At 39.1% G+C, this 18,783-nt stretch overlaps 1 protein-coding gene across 1 annotated transcript in view; it reads right to left on the bottom strand.

Moving 5' to 3' along the window:
- Positions 1-1,149: 1,149 nt before the first annotated feature.
- The window catches only part of LOC149797891 (uncharacterized), an 89,318-nt gene continuing 71,684 nt past the window's right edge, over positions 1,150-18,783 (bottom strand). Inside the window, exon 11 of the mRNA XM_089960493.1 lies at positions 1,150-1,450. Coding sequence (XP_089816619.1) covers positions 1,235-1,450 — 216 coding nt within the window. The 3' untranslated portion in view covers positions 1,150-1,234. The remainder of the gene's footprint in view (positions 1,451-18,783) is intronic.

An 18,783-nucleotide genomic window follows, 5' to 3' on the forward strand; every position in this document is an offset into this window, starting at 1 on the left:
CACAAGAATGGAGACTATTTGTGGACTCTTCGAAACTGAGTCTCAAGGCTGTGCTTTTGCACAATGGAAACATTCTTCCATCTATTCCAGTAGCGTATGCTGTCCACATGAAAGAGACATACGATAACTTAAGGCAGCTACTGAATTCCATTGAGTATAACAAGTACAGCTGGCACCTCTGTGGTGATTTGAAGGTAGTTGCCCTTTTAATGGGACTGCAGCAAGGATATACAAAATACATGTGTTTCTTATGCGAGTGGGATAGCCGAGCAAGGGAAATGCACTACATGAGGAAGGAATGGACTCACAGGCAGAATGTAGCCATTGGAGAGAAGAATATCCAACACCCAGCTCTGGTTGAGGCTCAGAAAATCTTGCTACCACCCCTTCACATCAAACTAGGTTTGATGAAGAACTTCGTGAAAGCCATTGACCGGACTTTGCCAGCATTCCGATACCTGCATGAAAAATTCCCTCGACTCAGCGAAGCAAAGATTAAAGAGGGAGTTTTTGTGGGTCCTCAGATTCGAGAGCTTTTCAAAGATGACCGGTTCAACAACTTGCTGGAAGGTGACGCGAAACAAGCATGGAATGCTTTTCGCCTAGTTTCTACAAACTTCCTCGGAAATGTTAGGGCAGAAAACTATAAGGAACTAGTAGAAGACATGTTGATGAAGTATAAGAAACTTGGCTGCAATATGTCTCTAAAGATTCACTTCCTTCATTCCCATTTGGATTTCTTTCCTAGCAACTGTGGTATTGTTAGTGATGAACACGGCGAACGTTTTCATCAAGATATCGCAACAATGGAACAAAGATACCAGGGAAAATGGTCCACTACAATGCTGGCTGACTACTGCTGGACACTCCTCAGAGATGCTCCCGAACAGCTGTACAAGAGACAGGTGAAGAAATCTAAGATGTAGTCAATGACTTGATTTTTTATAGGTAGGCTATTACAGTTGACCTTTTACTATTGGAATGCATTTCGTTATGTAAACATTAATTTCTTGCAGATTACAAAAAAACTAGAGCCAATTTTGCAATTTGACTGTCATATTCGTGTTCAGCACATAAAAATTGATAAGAATTGACTAATTTTATTTCAGTAACATGACTTTTGTAAAAATTTGTTGTCCAGTGATATCAATTTGTTATGCGTATCTATACTGTATCGTATCGTAAGCCGTGTATCGTGAATCATATCGAAGATATGTGGCAAAGGCGTATCGTTTCACACCAAATTGACAGCACTAATTTCACAGATTTTAGACGGGTTGATGGTGTCCCCATCATTCCAGAAGAAGAATACGATTTCCGCACACAGATCGGCGCTGGGACAGTTGCAGGTCAGAGCACATTCCGTGCCGTATGCTGCCGTTACCGCGGTGCAGAAGCGAAGTCCACCATAGAAGTTATTAGTCAATGGCGAAACATCTGGGAACGCTACCTGAAAAGAAAATTTAAAAAGTTGCAAATTGGTTTGTGTGACTTAAAACCTGCACACATTATTTCATAAGTCCGGCTGAAGGTAGAGAGTAAAAAAAATAATCAAATGAATTTTTTTTAAAAATATTTATCGGCCATTTCTTCATCTTATCCATGTTATAAGAACAAAGTCGTGTTTTATATACTGTATTTGGCCATGAAACTTGATTTCTCAGGGCGTGGGTTCGAATCCTGCAGGCGACACATTTTTACTACAACTTTTTCACATATTTAAAAGCTCAGCACTGAGTCTGATCCAGTCAGACAGACCTTTGTATGCTATCTGTTTTCAATACGTTACGAAACTAATATAATGACAATATTATAAATCCAAGAGTTCAAAAGAGGTAATTAATTAGGCCTGTCATTCGTGAAGTGATTCGATTACTAAAGATAAAGCATCCAATAAACAGTGGTAGTGAGTAATACTTTTTTTCACCATCACAGTCTTGTAAAACGAGGATAGCACTTTTTAAAAAATCAAAAGTTTTTTGAAGTTATAAGACCTTAGTTAATTTTCTTTACTAGAAATTAAACTCAACCTGCAGATTCCTGATATTTTCAGGTCAATGCTACATGATATTTCACATTATATACGAATTCTCAATCTGTGCCTTTAATGACGTGTCAGTCTACACACTTTCTTATCACTAATATACAGCCAAGTTACAAACGATTTTTGAGGAATATACATTCATAATTTTGTAAGTAAAGCAAAAGTTAAGTAATTTATTATATACTTGTCGACAAAATAAGATGGTATTTGTTGAGAGTTTTATAGAATGGTACACTGAAGGTGTACCTAGTCTTTGGCGATGACTTATTAGAGCTTGTACATAGAGCAAAATAATTAACAGTTTTTATGACCCTAATACAGCGTCTTCTTTCTTATCATACTTACAATTGTGGAGAAATATCAAAGTACTTGCAAAACAAAATGCAACCAATAATAGAAAAGCGATACAGCTGTATACATCAAAAGGTTAAAAGGCAACGATTTTGCTAAAGAAGAAAACTCAGCTGAATACACTAGTAGATAAACAACATTGAACTCAGTTGCTCGGTACACATCAAAAGGTTAAAAGTAGAGAAATAGTGGAGAAATATGAAAGTACTTCAAAAGCAAAAGGCAAACAATAATTATTAGCTATAAACACGGTCAGCAATGGAAAATCGAGACAGCTACAATAATTATTAGCTATAAACACGGTCAGCAATGGAAAATCGAGACAGCTGTCAAAAGATTAAAGAACATGGTTTTCGCTGAACAAGAAAACTCAGGTCTTGCATGAGTCGATAAACAACACTGAAATCAATTGCTCAGTATACATCGAAAGGTTAAAAGCATCTTTTCACCACGTAGATTAATCTGTGAAAAGTTTGGAGGACAGTTAGCTGCACTGCGTACCTCATAAAATAAAGGTACGTTTTGTTTGTTGCACAAGATAAATCCACTGAATAGGCTAGCAGATAAGCTCTGCTGAGTGCATTTGTATTGTATACACCGAAACGGATAAAGATCACATTTTTGAACACGAATACTCCACTACAGAGGCTAACAGCACTGTAAAAGAATTGCGACTGTGTGCACATCATAAGGCCGAAGGGTAACGGCCCTTGCTGAATAAACAAAAACCCTGCATAAGCTAGCAGATAATAGGTACAAGCAGTGCATCATGAGGCAGAAAGTGAATTTTCGGTATTTATTATTGTGCATGTATCCCGCACAAGCATGCAAATCTTTATTTAAAATTTAGTACATAGAAAACACATTTACATATTTTAATCTGATAATGCTTCGATAAATTCAAAATGAAGATGTACCACTAAAGTCATCCGTGGTGACGTTTTCCAAAAATGTTCAGAAGCGACATAATTTATGCAGAAAGGTGAAAAGTTCAAAGAAGCGAAATGAAAGAAGCTGACCACAAATGAACTAAGAGAAAACAAAACAACTCAAACTAATTGAAGGAAAAATCAAAGAGAGGATATTTTTTTAAAGAGAACACGACTGATATTGCATTTTAAAGAAAAGAAACAAATATCGTTATCGATTGGTAGACATTTCATACTGTTTATGTTTGAGTTATTATTCATATAGTAAGTATTTTAATGGCCGATATTCTTCATTATATATTGGCACTGTAATTTTGGACATGTGACCTTTAATATAAATTTATCAGGTAAATCGAATTTCCTACAATTACGAATCGAAGTCGTCTGAGTTTGGAAGAAGAATAAAAGACCAGATAAAGTCCTGAAGAAGGCAGAAATAGATACGGTCCTGAACATTTTTCTAGTTATGGCATATACATTTTTTAAATGTGGTGCGTCAGCACGAATGCGTACGAGTAAACTTTTAGCTGTATATTGGGTGCAACACCAAGAGCGACTCAATCACAAACCTTTAAAGTTTATCACGTCTTCATCATATTTCCTCCAGTAGAGTGGCATGTCTAAATCCTAATTACGAGCCGTTTATCTAAGACGTTGAGTTGCAATGCCTTACGTTCCCAAGGAAGTACGAAATTGAGGGTACATAGGCGGTCACCAATATCATAAGACGCAAAACGGTGTATTATAATTCAGTATGAGTAAGTCACTCGAAGTTTCTCAAGAGTCATGCACGTGGTAATTAAACGGATTGCCTCTAAGTTAGGATTACAAGAAACTGCATGTCCTCTTTGCAAATGTATACGCCGTGTGCACCAGCTAACTTTAAGACGAAACGAAAGTTACGGATGGAATCAGCAGAGTTTGATGAGACAACACTAGCAGCAACGGGGACCGGTGTTCCTGGTTACACGGGCAGTAATATGTCGTCTGGAATAAGAACGAAGGATTCGTCGGTGTTAGATAATGTGCGAAATGCGCCAACAATGGAAGAACTACTTTGCCTTTAAGACAAAATGCGAAGTATAACATAAGTATGTCATATTTTAGGACTGGGCGGAAGAAATTAGGCAGACAAGTACGACGCCAAAGGAGTCATTGAATACCTCGCAAAAGACTTGGAAAAAATTAACAGCATGACTGGTCAATACTATGAACAACCAGAATATCATTACACCGTGCGAACAGTCCCCAACACGACATGCGAAAACAAATTTAGTAACGTATGAAGACAAATAGCATAAAGCAGACACCCTTCTATCAAACAGGAGAATTAACATTGCAACATGGAAAGTAAGGACAATGGACGAGGCAGGAAAAACAGCACAGGTAGCAGCAGAGATGAGGAACTACAACCTATCCTTACTGGGTATTAGCGAGACAAGATGGATTCAATCTGGACAAAGAAGACTGGTGACAGGAGAGATGCTACTGTATTCAGGTCACGACGAAGATAACGCGCCTCATACACAGGGGGTGGGGCTCATGCTGTCGAAGCAAGCATATAATGCACTGATAGGATAGGAAACACATGGGCCCAGAATCCTCACGGCAACGTTTAGGACCAAGAAGGAGAAAATAGAGATGAACGTCGTACAGTGCTACGCTCCAACAAATGACAGCAAAGAAAAAGATAAGGACCAGTTTTACAACAGACTACAGAGCATAATAGAGACCTTTCCAGACAAAGACATCAACATCCCCAACACGATATGCGAAAACAACTTCAATGCCAAAGTTGGGTCAGACAACACAGGATATGAACAAGCCATGGGGACCCACAGCCTGGGCAAGATGAACGAAAACGGAGAGAGATTCGTAGACCTTTGTGCACTGAACAACCTGGTCATCGGGGGTACCATCTTTCCCCACAAGAGAATCCACAAGACACACGTATAGCACCAGACAATGTGACAGAAAATCAGATTGACCACATCTGCATAGCCAAGAAGTTCAGAAGATCCCTGCAAGACGTGAGGGTGAAGAGGGGAGCAGATGTGGCACAGACCACCACTTAGTTGTCGCAAGGCTGAAACTTAAGCTGAAGAAGAACTGGATGGGCACAAAAGAGAAGAAAACAAAGTATAACACCAGCCTCTTGAAAGATGCAAAAACTAAAGAAGAATACAGATTAACGGTTAACAGCAAGTATCGTGTGCTATAAGAGCTTCTTGAAGATGAGGAAGACGATGCGATTAACAGTTTGCAGAAAGTTAAGGAGGGAGTAAAATCAACATGCGAAGAAGTACTAGGCCCCATGAAGCACCAGCAGAAAGAATGGATTTCAGCCAAAACATTGAACAAAGTCCAGGAGCGGAAACAGAAGAAAGCAGCAGTAAATAGCAGTAGGACAAGAACTAAAAAAGTAAAGGTACAAAAAGAGTACACTGACGCCCACAGAGAAGTGAAAAGAATCCCCAAGATAGACAAAAGAAACTAGGTTGAAGGACTGGCAGGAGAGGCAGAAGAAGCGGCCGGAAGTGGAAACATGAATAAGCTGTACGACATCACCAAGAAGCTGTCCGTCAAGTACAGCAAAACAGAGAGACCCGTAAAGGACAAGCGGGTAAATACCATAGCAAGTACAGAACACCAAATGGATAGATGGGCAGAACAGTTTGAAGAACTGTTGAACAGGTCAGCACCACTAATTCCCCCAGAAATCGACCCAGCCAACTCAGATCTCCCCATAAGCTGTGACCATCCCACCAGAGACGAGATCAGGAAAGCCTTCACCCAGCTGAAGAACGGCAAGGCAGCTGGACCTGATGACATCCCAGCAGAAGCCCTCAGAGCAGACCTAGATGCTTCAGTGGAAATGCTATACCCCATCTTTGAGAAGATCTGGGAGGAAGAAGAAATACCGACTGACTGAAAGGAGGGACACCTCATCAAGATCCCAAAGAAAGGCGACCTCTGCAACTGTTTCAACTACAGAGGAATAACACTTTTTGTCAGTACCAGGGAAATCCTTCAACCGGGTCCTCTTGGAGAAGATGAACGAGGCCGTCGACCCACAGTTACGAGATGAGCACGCGGGCTTCTGGCAGAACTGTTCGTGTACGGACCGAAAAGCTACTCTTCGCATCATAGTCGTGCAATCGTTGGAGTGGAATTATTCGCTCTACATCAACTTTGTCGATTATGAGAAGGCACGCTGGAAACTTCTTTGCCACTATGGCATCCCAACCAAGCTGGTGATCCTGATCAAGAACACTTATAACGGAATGTCCTGCAGAGTCATTTACGCAGGACAGCACAAAGACAGCTTCCTAGTGCGGACTGGCCTGAGGCAATGCTGCTTGCTGTCGCCGTTTCTCTTCCTTCTCGCCATCGACTGGATCATGATGACGTCCACCAATGGGAGGAGAAATGGGATCCAATGGACATTTTGGAATCAACTTGAGGACCTGGACTTTGCCGATGACCTAGTGATTTTGTCCCATAGTCAGCAGCAAATGTAGGACAAAACCGACGTACTGGCAGCCACATCAGCACAGGTTGGCCTCAACATCCACAAAGACAAGACCAAGATACTCAATCACACTACAGAGAAGTCCCCTAGAAGAGACGGATTCCTTCACGTACCTGGGCAGCATTATCAACCAGCAGGGTGGCACAGACGCAGACGTCAAGGCAAGAATCGGAAAGGTGAGAGCAGCTCTCATACAGCTCAAGAACATCTGAAACTTCAAAGAAATTTCCTTGGCTACCAAGATCAGGCTGTTCAACTCCAACGTGAAGTCAGTCCTACTGCATTGAGCAGAACCTGGAGAACCACCAAGTCGACCGTAAAGAGAGTTCGGACATTCATCAACAGCTGCCTAAGAAGAATTCACCAGATTCGCGGGCCAGACACCATCATCAACACTAACCTGTGGCAGAGAAACTCCCAGAGTCCGGGAGAGGACGAGATCAAGAAGAGAAGGTGGGGTTGGATAGGACACACCTTACGTAACCGCCAACCAATATTACCAGACAGGCATTGAGGTGGAACCCTCAAGGCAAGCGGAGAAGGGACCTACCAAGAAACACCTGGCAACGCGACCTCTAGGCAGACATCACTAAGATGGGTCACACCTGGAGTCATCTTGAGGGGATAGCACATGACAGAAGCCTCTGACAATCTTTTGTGAGCGACCTATACCCCGGCATAGATGACGGGCAAACCTGAAGACAAATAGAAGGAAACCAACTCATCTGAACCAAACACCGAGTATCTTAGACAGCGAAGGGTAACGCCGTCTATGTATGATGGAACAACACCATAGACTGAGATTAAAAATCATTTTCAGTTAAATGGTTCGTACAAAACGCAGACAGCACCGTACCTTGTTGCAAGCTATGCACAAGTGGTGGGTAGTACAAAAGTGAAATGACAAGACGTAATCGATACACTTGAAAAAGGAACAAAAAGCGATATTGAGGGATTTTAAATACTAACTTCGGTAACGTCAGCTTAGATCTCGAGAATCATTAATGGAACTGGGGCAGTTGATAAGGCGTTGGATATCTGTGGCACAGCCAACAGCCCCGAAAGAAGTACTCCAATTATAGCTTTCTCGAGATACTGATGGGACCCGAGCCAGAACAATAAACACAGCAAAGGGTGAGAAAGAGCAATACGTTGCTACAATTGCCAACAGGAAAGATACATAAGTCGCGAATGTTCTAAACATAAGATGACAAACGCAAGTCTCATATAAATAATGTAAATAGCACGATCAGTTAAAAAGATATCGACAAGAAGATAGAGGTACGCAGTGGAAACCTCTCGTCGACTAAATCTGGTCTAGGTAAGATTAACAGTACTTGTTCAAACTGTACCGTTGATACCGGAGCTGCAGTTAGTATCCAGTCATATGAGGCGTATGACGCAATGCTTTAAGAGCATAAACCTTAGCTGACTGAAAACAATTTGATACTAAACTAAATAGTGTTGTCTTAGCAGCATTTATGAAAACGCATGTGATGGGGATTGTCTCGATACGGTCATGATTTACTGTCTGAAAATAAGTATACGCTTGGCTTAGAAACCAGTTATCTACAATATGAAGAGAAGGGTATAGTGATAAACTTGGAAGAAAGCTTACAATTTTGCAAGATTGCTTTTGAAGAAAAAGCAGTGTAGCCACTACAGAGTGAAATGGTTGCACCTGGAAGACTGAAACAAAATGCTTAAACACATTGCCTCATATTGGAATGATAGAACTATCAAGTACTTTACAGACAATTCAAGCATATTGGTGAGCCACATTTTTGGTGACTGGGGAGCACGTAAGGCAAGTACCATTAAAGTTGATCAATATTAGTGATGGGTTAATTGTCATTTAAAAGGGCTCAGTCGCTGTAGCATTTTGGACACATCAGAAGAATAATTATATTGTCAAATGGTACAGGGATCAACTACTACGGAAAACTCCTTCAATGTATTAAAGGTCTGGTAAACAAACCAAAGAGCGCTTAAAACCTAAGCAAGTGATAAAAACACAGGATCCTTTGCGACGCCACAGTTAACTGTTTGCGAATAGTGACAACTATTTAGGCGGAACAAATATAATTAAGCATGTAGTCGATACAAGTAGCACTAGACCAATCGAACATTCTCGAAGAGTACCACTGAAAATCTACCGCAAGAAGATATTCTTAGGTTTTCATTCAGTCTGTGTTGTTATGTATATTTAATTTGTTTGGTAGTTAATTCTTTTTTATTTGTTCATTATATGCTGCGGATAATATTATTTTAGAATCGACCTTATCCAAAAACAAATTCATTTTGTAACCTAACAGGAATCATTGATTTTGGTTTTGTAAACAACATGTTTATCTCAACCTGAGTCAAGAACATTAGAAATTCCCCATGAAATGCTGTGTTTACCTGTTAATTTCCATATTATAATTTTCGTAACAGACCTACTATTTATAACTAAGAATTGATCTTATAAACATTTGGAACCTTCAAGAATGAAATTTACCATTAGGTAATAGTATTGTGCTAAAAAATGCTAATTCTAACCTAAGGTCAAATGGAGGATTTTATAATCTTGTTTATCTAGAAATTATTCATTCGTGCTGTAAGAGCTGAACATAATCAGTTGTAATATCTGTTTTGTACAGTACTTCATATGAACTGGAATGCATTTATTTAAATTATTTAATTCAAGATACTATTCTCTGGAAATACAAAGTGCTTAAAAATAACATTCTTGGAAACAGAGACTTGGATTTATGCTGAATTCAAATAAGGACACATTATTGGATTGTATTATTGTGAATCAACAAGACTCTTGTCACATCACTACGACACAGGCCATCACAGGCTTTTCGACGCTTAAAGACTTATTTTGGAATATCTCTAAAGTTTATTCAGAACTTTAATAATTGGGTCTTGTATTAGAAATTGTAGGATTATTGTGAAATTAATTCGCAATAGCGCAAGTTGTTTATATTTTTTTTCTTTTTATATTTTAGTGTAATACATTATTTGTTTAATTTTACAAATCTTGTTGCTTTTGGTTCTGTTCTATTACTTAGTTGAAGAACATATAGTCAAGATAATAGTGTCATGGAATTGTGTATGAGTTATATCATTATGTATATGTTGTCAAAAATGTACTCGGGTTTCGTTGCCGCGTACCCGAGGGTGGTATATTTTTTCGGCTCTAGTTATTTCGAAATACTGAGCGAAACTCAGACCATGCTGCACGTGCAAATTGCCTGCAGCGAAAAACCTAAGTACCTAGCTGCGCATATCTGTCACAGCTAGTGTACATATAGAGCAAATTCTCTATAAACGAATTACATTACGACGAGTCTTGTCAGGAAGCTTACCCCTTGACGGGAGCAAATCTCCAGCTGTAGAGGTAATGAAATTTAAGTAGTCTTTATTACTATTCGTTTTATATGACAGAATTGTTTCATACTTTAGATGTTTCAGAATTTATTCTAAATTCTACAGAGTCGATATCAAAGTTATACAACGCCATATTATAAATGCTATAGTCTGGTTCGAGTTAGCTATTTGTTGTAACTGAACAGATAAATTGAATTTAATTATACGTTGCATGCATTGAACGATTAATGTAATGGGTAACGAATTCATGTGCGCACATGCGCAACATATATCAATGCAGAAGTACTTAACCGTATGTACTACACGGTTTAGTTATAATTTTAGCTGCCTTATACATGGTTTGATGTGGAGTCACAGAACTCTGTGTGGTTTATCGTGACGCATACGCTGCGTCTGGTGACGTTGGTTCGGAAGAGTGTACTGGTTTTCTCGATGCGAGGGACCAGGGCTTCGCGACCATCGGGTCTGTGTTAAATGTGAGGGCTCTCGAGGGATCCTTCAACAGACTGAGAGGGGCGGACCGTGCGTGGGCGCTTCTCTGGCCGTTGACTTGAGCGAGTGGAACGTGAGTTACATCTTGGACGTCAAATGGGCGCCACGATAGTTATATATATTGTGTTCCACGTTGTTATTTTCCCTATTGCTATCTGAGCAAATTTACATACATTTCAATGTCGTTATATGAACGATACATTCAAATTTACATGCATTTCAATATCGTTATATGAACGATACATTCAAGACTTTCTTTATATTGGTGTGTAGATCATATATATTTATTTTGTTGATCGGTAATAGGACTTAATTCACGTTTGTTTGAAATTCCATTTGTTTAATTCATGTTTGGGTTATTTTCGTTGAGTTACTTGTTGTTGATAGTTCCATGTTAGGAACCATATAATTTTCCTTATCTTTTTGTTTATAATGGTGTCAGATTTTGTTAACATTAAATTTGCGTTCATAAATAAATATCTTATTAACGCAGTTGCTTTGGGTGTCTTCCTTAATCCAGTCCCAACCCGGCTTCATCTTGTGAGAAATAGGCAAGTTCAGCTGTCCTCGTGCAGACAAAATACGGCGCATTACAATTATTAAGAGTTTACAGATGGATGAACGGCGTGACTTACAAGGACTCTAACCACTGGCGCGGGCGGATGATTTCTTGGATGTTCTTGCTGGTTCTGCAACATTTGATTTGGTGAGTGTATGTCATCAAAGAGAGGTATCAGAAACAAACAATCCAAACTATGGCATCGAGGGCTTTTTAATTCACTGTGATGCCTTTTGGTTTGTGCAATTCGCCCAGTACATTTCAGCGGATAAAGACTGTACTGAGACGAAGCCATCTGCTTCATATCTTTGCATGATATCGTTATCAGCAAGACTTAGATGATGGAGGGTTACAACTAAAGACAAGCACTATCATTTATTTGAATTTAGGCAAACATTTGTTTTTAGGTTAGGGAACATTGTCAGATGAAAAGGAAAAGAGACCGAACCATAATGATCTAAAGGTTTGAAAACTAGCCAATACTGTCTATAGTCGCTGAGGTACATACTCTTTAAAAGTTATGCTCCTTTTATTGGCGCTTTATGAAGGGATATACTACAATAAAAGAGTCATTATACCGATTGACAGAAAAAGGCTTTTAGTTTACGTGGCCGGAAGAACGTCAATCCTCCTTTGATAGTCTGCAAAATGTCCCCGAGACCGCGCTAGTCTCGTTACAACCTGAATTTAGATAACCGTTTATTCTGACACAGATGCCTGTAATCAAAGTATTGGGGCTGTGTAAAGCCAGAGATAAGGTTACAAGGCTTACTAAGAGAGGTACACTTTTTCCATCTTTACAGATTCTATTTCTATTTTTTAAAAATGACCATAGTTCTACCTTGCGCAATAGTTGGGCAGTTTATCAGAATATGTGTTTGACGTGCAACTTTGTTCAGGATGACTTTACGGGAATGCGGAGGCATTCTCTAGAGTCTCGTGTAATCCTGTGTGAAGTTCACTAGGCAACAGTCTTTTTGTTTTCAAGTTCTTTGTTGTGTTAGGCAAGGCGGAAATCTCTCGCCGATATTTTTTCACTGTTTCTGAACGCTCTTTTACAATAAAAAAGACTGCACTAGGAACAGAGGGTTCTGACACCGAAATGTATTAGAAACTGTTGATTTTACTATATACAGACAACAATGTAATATTTGGAACTGATGTTGACTCTTTCCAAGAAAACCTAAATATTTCCTTCGAGTACACTAAAATCTGGAAACAAAATGTCAATTGAACAAAACCAAAATTTATTTTTAGATCAAGTAATTGCAGTCAGTTAAAATTTACATTGGGCGAAAATACCATTTATTGTATGAGGAATTTAAAAGTGTCATATTTTCCAAAAATCGAAGATGCAAAACACAACTTTCAACAAGCGAAATGAGCCATGTATCTTCTCTGTAAAAGAATACACAACCTGCACATTCCAAATATTTACAGTTACAAATATTCAATCACAAAATTCTACCTATTTTGTTATACGTATGTGAAGTATATAGGGTTCGAGAATATACAGCTTATTGATAATGTTCATACCAAAATCCAAAGATATATCAGAGAAAGAAAACTTAAAACTCATGATCTGCAACAACTCACTGTTGTGAAGAAACTTCAATTGACGAATTTTCTTAACTTCTTCGAAAAACAAACGTAAGAAGAAAAATCGGCTTAAAAGGAAGAATAGTAAGCACTCTACAGCAAAAACTAATTCAGCTGTTACTAACTTAGGTGTCAAAATCTCTAAGTTAGAACGTACGAACAGACATCATAATTAAGCCTGCATATAAGGGTTCGGCTGTGGTCGTTATGAATAGGGAAGGCTACAGCAGTGAAGCAAGTAGACAACTAAGTGACGGTAGGTTCTACCAAAAACTAGACAATGATACAAAACTGGAATGTGCAAAGACCATCACTAATATTATTGATGAGGCGTACCAAATCGGGCACATAGACCAGCAAATGAGAAACTACTTAAGCCCAGAAAACCCAAGGGCAGGTAGATTTTATCTTCTACCTAAAATCCACAAACACGGAAACCCGGGCAGGCCTATAATCTCTGGTAACGGGTACCCCACAGAAAGGATATCATAATATTTGGATCATTTTATGAGACCACATGTCCACAAATTACCATCATATCTTCAGGACACGACAGATTACCTTACCTCATAAAAAGCAAGGCAAGCGAACCATTACTGTCAGATACATTGCTTGTTTCTTTGGACATCACATATTTGTATACTTACATACCGCTTCAACGAAGGGATACAGGCGATTGACAAGCATGGTAAACTAGAATTCACCAACGCACTTCCTAGTCCAATTCCTGCAGCTTGTCCTAAAACTAAACAACTTTTAATTTAATGGAGAAAACAACCTCCAAATTAATGGAACCAAAACGGGTACAAAAATGGCCTCTTCCTATGCTAATATTTTTTATGGGAAAACTGGAGGGTCAACATTTAGCATCGGTTGAACTTACACCATACCAGTGGGTATGCTTTATACATATAGAAATGAAGTGGCAACATGTAAGAGAAAGCCTGGATGATTTCATATCCAAGGCAAACAACTTCCATCCCTCAATAAAATTCAAGGCCGAAGTCTCCAATCCAAACCACGTCTTCCTGGACACAACAACCAGACTGGTAGAAAACGAACTCAATACAGACATCTACTCCAAACCAACCGACAAACACCAGTATCTCCTCCCAAGCAGCTGACATCCCCATATAACAAGGCACTGAGGATACGCAGACTTTGCTTCGACGATGAAACATTCCTAAAAAAGGTCTGAAGAGCTATCTAAACATTTAATTTACCGAGGCTACGACAAAGACCTGATTACGGAGCCAACCCAAAGAGCTAAACGAACAAACCGCGATGACCTACTGCAATATGGAAAAAAGGAAAAGGCTGGTAGGATACCATGTATCCTGTCCTAACATCCAAAGTAGGTAAAATCATCGGGAAACACTGACCCATCGTGGAATCGTCGGACGCACTGAAATTAATCCTCCCTAACAAACCTGTAGTCGCCTACCGGAGACCAAAAATCTTCAAGGACATCAGTCAGAGCGAAGCTAACGCCAATCACTAATTAAGACCACCCTAGTCAAGCTGGTCCCTGTGGCGATAAAAGGTGCAAAACCTCTCAACATATGATAGAGACCAGGACATTTTCTAGCATAGTAAGTAGAGAAAAATTAAACATACATGGTCCGAACAAAACGTGAAAAACAGAATGTCATTTATCTCATCACATGTAAGATCTGTAGCCGTTAGTATGTCGGAGACACTGAAAAGCTACAGAAAAGGATCAACCGTCATAGATCTCACTGGATGAGATAGAAGCTGTATAGAAGGCCGCTCGCATAATATTTCTCCTCCCCTGGCCACACTTTCAGTGATATAACACGTATTGCAGTTGTTCACAACCCGAACTGGAGTCCCCACGCCAGGAAAGAAAAGGATATCTTACTGGATACGCCGCCTTAGAACACTGAAACCAAGCGGTATAAACCAAGAAGACTAGAAAAAGACAACTATGTACAGATACAATTATCTTTTGCAGCCAACACATTTTCTTTTAAATAATTCTCTAAATTTGCTTAATAGCCTATGACTACTATAACAATGAAATATGCGGGATTTAATCAGCGCTTACTTAAATTTACATAAAATATCAGATGTCGTTATGGCTCATCAATTTCTAGGTCAATGCAAATATTTTCAAGAATTCTCAACAAGCTAAAAAAAACTAGGTGAAACATAATAAGGTTAAAAGGTTGAATTCCTGTAGAAACAGCCATGTAAAGTTTCGAAAACATAACCGTTTTTCTGTTTTATTTGTTTGTCTTGTCTGTGTTTTGTATTTGCCTTTGCAAAAGTCCCATTAAGGAGTCGAAAGCGCTCAGGCTAGCTAGATACTAGTTTCGCACTGTCCGTTTACAGTTTATTGCATATATATGCGTGTGTGTGTGTGTGTGTGTGTGTGTGTGTGTGTGTGTGTGTGTGTGTGTGTAATCCAAGGTTGGAAGTTACTTCGAAAAGTACAACGTACCAAATATTCAAACAAGCTTTAAACTTTTAGAAGTATTTGATATCTCTAGCAAGAAATGTTATTTGCCTTTGCTAAAATTTAAAATTAACAACTACAAGTTTCCAGCTTAGTTAGAGCGCTAGGAAATCATTCCAAGACAAAGCAGAAAATGCACTATTTGCGATGGGGATGACATTTGTAATGTTTACGTGCTTTACATCATACGACAGTAATGCACACCCAGTTTATTTTGTCATACATCTGCTTGAAAACTAATGTTTAAAAACTGCACTTTACAAACACTGCCACCTAGCATAAATAAGAATTAAATTATTCTCATATGCCGTGTGCGCGTTGCCTGAAATTTCAATATCAAATAAAGGTTCTTCTTTTGACATGCTTTTGATCAACGCCATGTCCGTCGTTGGTGTGTGACTTGTCAAATGATCTCTAGAAGAAAATAACACTTCTGGCAAAAAACGGGTTGATAAAAGCCTATGGGGAGAGCTGCAATAAATTTACTGGGGCTACTCGCAAGGACTAAATGAACATATACATATTACTTTACGAAGTATGTCGAATCTTCGTCAATGCAGGAGTTTGAAACGAACACAGTTGCCATAAACTTAGCCGATAATTTCAACAGCAGGTTCAGCATTCCTACGATCATGCATGCTGATCAAGAAGGCTAACTTGAATTGAAGCTTCTCCGGGAGCTGTGTTCACTTCTAGACGTTCGTAAAACTCGCACAAAGATTTTCAGTCCTCAATGAGATGGGATGGTTGAGTGTATGAATAGAGTACTAGAGAAAACGCTACGTACATATGTAACAGCCAACCGAAAAGGCTGGGACCATTATCCATGGTTAGTGTGCACCACGTAGAGACCTGCCAAACACAAAGCTCGGGTTTTTCATCGAATCACATATTCTTCGGGTGTGAACTAACGTTGCTAATTGAAACACTGACACACCTGCTAGTGAAGGAAGCGATTCGATTGACCAACCTCTATAAACAGTAAGAAACTCTGCATAACATCGCTACAAAATATTTTGGTGACGACAGAAGTGTCCGTATGACGTAAACCTGCACTGGAAGAATGCATGAGGAAGGAATGAAAGTTTAGTTGTACATCGTGGCAAGGTTATTTTCCCAGTGTTTCAACGTTGGTGGGCAGGTCCAAGCATGGTGATCAGTTGCTTCGACGATGCTAAATACCAAACACAGAAGGGTCAGAAGTCTCGGTTGATGTACGTCTACCGCCTAAATCCCTTTGTTGAACGCGATGCACTTGCAATATCAATTGCAAAACGTCCTGAAGACATATTCGAGTATGGTTCATCTGGGCTGTTGCATTCTGGATTATATCAGTGTAATGCATCGAAACTGTTAATACATCAGCCTATTCAAGATTATTGATACATCAGCACATTCAGTACTGGAATTCAGTGGGAACACTCAATACTTTTAGAACTGGGATAGAACTTTAGGATTATTTGGGATTTAATTCACAATTCTGTAAGTTCGTCTTAATATTGTACTATACCTCCCTTCTTCTTGTTACTTAGTTTAAGACCGCAGAGTCTCGGCAGTTTTGGTATCTACATACAAAATAATTTACTCTGTCAATATCTCACATCAGTAGCACTGCTGATCGGTTGCAACATAACATGGGAACACTGCGGGTTTTATCAAGTAACAATGACTATAAACCATAATTTTAACTACCTTCAGAGTCTGATCTCATTATTATCAACGTTCTCTGAAAATACTAATTGTTGTGAAGACGATATTTCAGTATGTAGTAAAATCTTTTGTGCAACATTTAGGAAGAAGCTATTTTGTCATTTTAAGTCATCTATACTATCAATTGGCCACACAAAGGCGACTTGTCGATGCAAAGCAACGTTGAATATGATAGCAATTATTTAGATGAGATAAATATTAATCTTTGACTCTTGAACTCCGCATTTAGTAAGGCCCATTTTGACATGGTCGAATAAGTTTCAGTTTTGCCAAGGCAACAAATGCTTCTTCTAAATTAAAAACGAAAGTTATAAACCTTGATAACACGATAATTCCAGCACTTTGAGCAGATGCATATAGATTCATTTGGAAGTATGATTGATAGCAGACGACAACAAACGCACATATTCCTGTACAAACGGGCCTTTTTTGTCACTGATGTTAATTTTGTGCAAATTATTAGGAAAGATACTCTTACAATGCCTATATTATTATTGTTCACCCTGTACATAATGAAAATGTTTGTAAATGGGAACACATTATTCATAATACCTCCATAAAAGTGCCAACACAGACCTGCAAGTATGGCACCAGATTGTACGAACATTTCCATTACGCAGGCTGTCGTCTGTTAAAAATCATACTTCAACCTGATTTTTCTGGTTATCCTTTTAGTTGGTTGAAATATTCCTCATTTTGTTGTTATTGTTGTTTTACGGTTTAACGCCATCTTTTATCACAAGATATGCTATACATGGCGGTCAGTATTAATGGTGGAGGAAGAACTCGGGAAAACTCCAGAAAGAACCACCGACCCACGAGAAGCTACCGGCAAGCTTTCTCACATATCCACATTGGACAAGCCCGAGACTAGAAGCCACATAGACAGAGATGTTCCTCATTCTGTCTTCAGAAAAACTTGAATATTTTCGGACGACCGTGTTTAACAATAGTCTAAATGAAATGAGAATCAAACATTCTTGTAGATAATATTCATGCAAAGGCACCCAAGAGACACAGAAATTTGAATTTCCCGAAGAATATTTATCAGGGGAGAATCCACATCAGAAATATATTAGGTGGTGTGCATGCAGTTGAATGCTTACGACTGACGTGTTAAACCGCCGAAAGAATCATGCAAAATGTAATTTTTAATAGACTTCACTGACTACCATTTCGTGTTTTCTGTGAGTTTTATTTTTCACTCCTTTAGCTTCGCAAGAAGAATAAGCTTCATCAAAGGAACAAATTGAACAGAAATCTATACCTAGCAGCCCGTTAAATTTTATGTAAGTGTGTGTTGTGTGTGTGTGTGTGTCTGTGTGTGTGTGTGTGTGTGTGATTCAGATTTTTAACGTACCTATAACAATTTTTCAGTCATATCGCTACGATGTCTGCTGTGTGACAGTTTATAGTGATGTCTAGCACTGGGACATCATGCCGCAGACATGTAGCATGATGTCCCACCCAGTCACACTATCCTGACATCAGGCCGACCAGTCCTAACACTAACCTCTTAATGCTGAGCGCCATTCGAGGCAGCTGTTAGTACCATTTGTGTAAGTCTTTGGTATGACTCGGCCGGGGATCGAACCCACGACCTCCCGCATCCGAGGCGGACGCTCTAACCACCAGGCCACCAGAGCGGTCTTATGTAAGTAAACAAATATATACCTAACAGACCATTAAATCTTATGTAAGTATATAAAC

This window comes from Sinohyriopsis cumingii, chromosome 6, assembly GCF_028554795.1.
Source record: "Sinohyriopsis cumingii isolate HCF-2022 chromosome 6, ASM2855479v2, whole genome shotgun sequence".
NCBI classification, from domain to species: Eukaryota; Metazoa; Mollusca; class Bivalvia; order Unionida; family Unionidae; genus Sinohyriopsis; species Sinohyriopsis cumingii.